Source organism: Cyprinodon variegatus, unplaced genomic scaffold (assembly GCF_000732505.1).
Source record: "Cyprinodon variegatus isolate N-32 unplaced genomic scaffold, C_variegatus-1.0 Scaffold1775, whole genome shotgun sequence".
In the NCBI taxonomy this organism is placed as follows: domain Eukaryota; kingdom Metazoa; phylum Chordata; class Actinopteri; order Cyprinodontiformes; family Cyprinodontidae; genus Cyprinodon; species Cyprinodon variegatus.
The window spans coordinates 34,756-36,575 of NW_015152228.1; the positions used below are offsets into that span (position 1 = coordinate 34,756).

General features: G+C 45.3%; 1 protein-coding gene across 1 annotated transcript in view; it reads left to right on the forward strand.

The window, feature by feature from the left end:
* LOC107104522 (ADP-ribosylation factor-binding protein GGA3-like) overlaps positions 1 to 1,820 on the forward strand; it is a 25,044-nt gene that overhangs the window by 20,569 nt on the left and 2,655 nt on the right. Inside the window, exons 7-9 of the mRNA XM_015404526.1 lie at positions 631 to 843; positions 944 to 1,017; positions 1,108 to 1,499. Coding sequence (XP_015260012.1) covers positions 631 to 843; positions 944 to 1,017; positions 1,108 to 1,499 — 679 coding nt within the window. The remainder of the gene's footprint in view (positions 1 to 630; positions 844 to 943; positions 1,018 to 1,107; positions 1,500 to 1,820) is intronic.

The window sequence follows — 1,820 nt, forward strand, 5'->3', positions numbered from 1 at the left end:
ATACATTAGAGGGGAGCAGAAGACCTCACCTGTTCATCCAGGCCAACAATTCCCTCTAACAACCCCCCCTTCAGAGACAAAGACAGGTATGGGGCATTGCAGGCTAACAAAGAAGCCAAACGACCCCCATTCCAAAGGGGGGGACCCGTTCATCCGTTTCTATTTGCATGTTTTCTAAACTAAAACCAGGCTTTGTTGGGCTGCTGGATAAAACCTGGAACTAAACGCTATTTCTGACATTTTGAAGTAAAAAAGCTTCCTGGATGGAAGAGAAACGTCTTTAAACTTGGAAACAAAGTCCAGTGGATTGTTTTTTATCTTTTTTGGAATTCCCTACAGAAGGACTGATTTTGGAGAGGGATGAAATTTTAACATGGAAATGTTGAGTAATTAAGAGTTTAGCCCCGTTAGTCTGACACCCCCACATATAGTCCAGTCTTATACTTTCTGTATTTGTCTACGGTACAGGTATGTGAAGATTGCTCACATTAAAGGCTGAATAGAAATGCATCATTATAAGATATTAAGATGCTCTAATGGTGGGAAAAGTTTCCAAGCAGGCTCTGTGAGTTTATTTAAATATTTTCTTCAAAAACTGAATTTAAACTTCTGCTTTTTTCTCTCAATCAGGCTCTGGAAGCACAAACGACTCAGAGATTCTCATCGACCTGGTGGGTCTTGACGGGAAGACTCCCTCTCAGCCTGAACCTGAACCTCAAGCCTCTTCTCTGGGTTTTTCGGGCGATTTGCTTTGCGGAACGGCGCCCGCCGAGCTTCGTTCTAAGAGTGCCGCTCCGCCTTCTGCAGCCCTCTCCCTGCTGGATGAAGAGCTGCTATCCTTAGGTACCTTCTACATTCAAATGCTTGCATCCTCTTTTTCTTTTTTTCAGGGGTCTATGAGGGTCTTTTTATTGTGAAAAATTAAACTTGTGTAAATTCCCAGGCCTGAATGATCCTGGTCCTGTAGTTAATGAATCAAGCACCTCCAATCAGAGCAATCATTTACCACCTCAACAGGTATTTAAATTGAGACTAAGACCTTCAGACTGTCTCACGTTCTTCCCTGCTGAAAATAACAGTGATATTAACGTTTCCTTTTATTTTTAGGAGTCCAGTCAACCTTTGGACCTTTTTGACTCCAGTTTGCCCGCCTTTAATGCACTGTCGACACCTTCGCTCTTTCAACCAGCCCTCTCTGCGACGCTGACCTCAGTGACTCCCACCAGAGTGGCTGCCGCTTCCTCTGCCTCAAACTTCCCCAGCGCTGCCTTTTCAACACTTTCCGCTGGTGCAGCTTCTGATTTTCCAGCGTCGGCTTCGTTCCCACAGCCACCGGGCTCGGCTCTGAGCGGCGCGGCGCCTGCAGGTCCTTCGCCGTCACGCTGCATGACCGCGCCGGCTCTCTCCACCGGCCTTCAGCACGTCTTCCAGCCTGGTCCATCATCTCTCAGTAACAATTTACAAGACCTGGCCATGCTGGATCTGGGCAGTAATGATATGTGAGTAGAACTCAGTTCAAATATCACACCTATAAATGATGTGCCAGCTCTATCCTTGGCTCAGCTCAGCAAATGGTCCTCACCTGTCATTCATCTGTGTTTTGCTCTGAGGATTAAGCGTAGAAAATGGATATTGGCTCTGGAAATTCTTTTTAGGGGTTTGACTGTGACCGTGTTTCTATTAAAGCCCCTGTCAGAACTTTACGGTTTAGACAACCCTATGCCTGACATACAATAATAATCTGAAAAAAATGCTGGCATACGTTGGATTAGTTATGGGTAGGGGTGTAAATAATAATAGTTTTGTATCGATGCATCGAT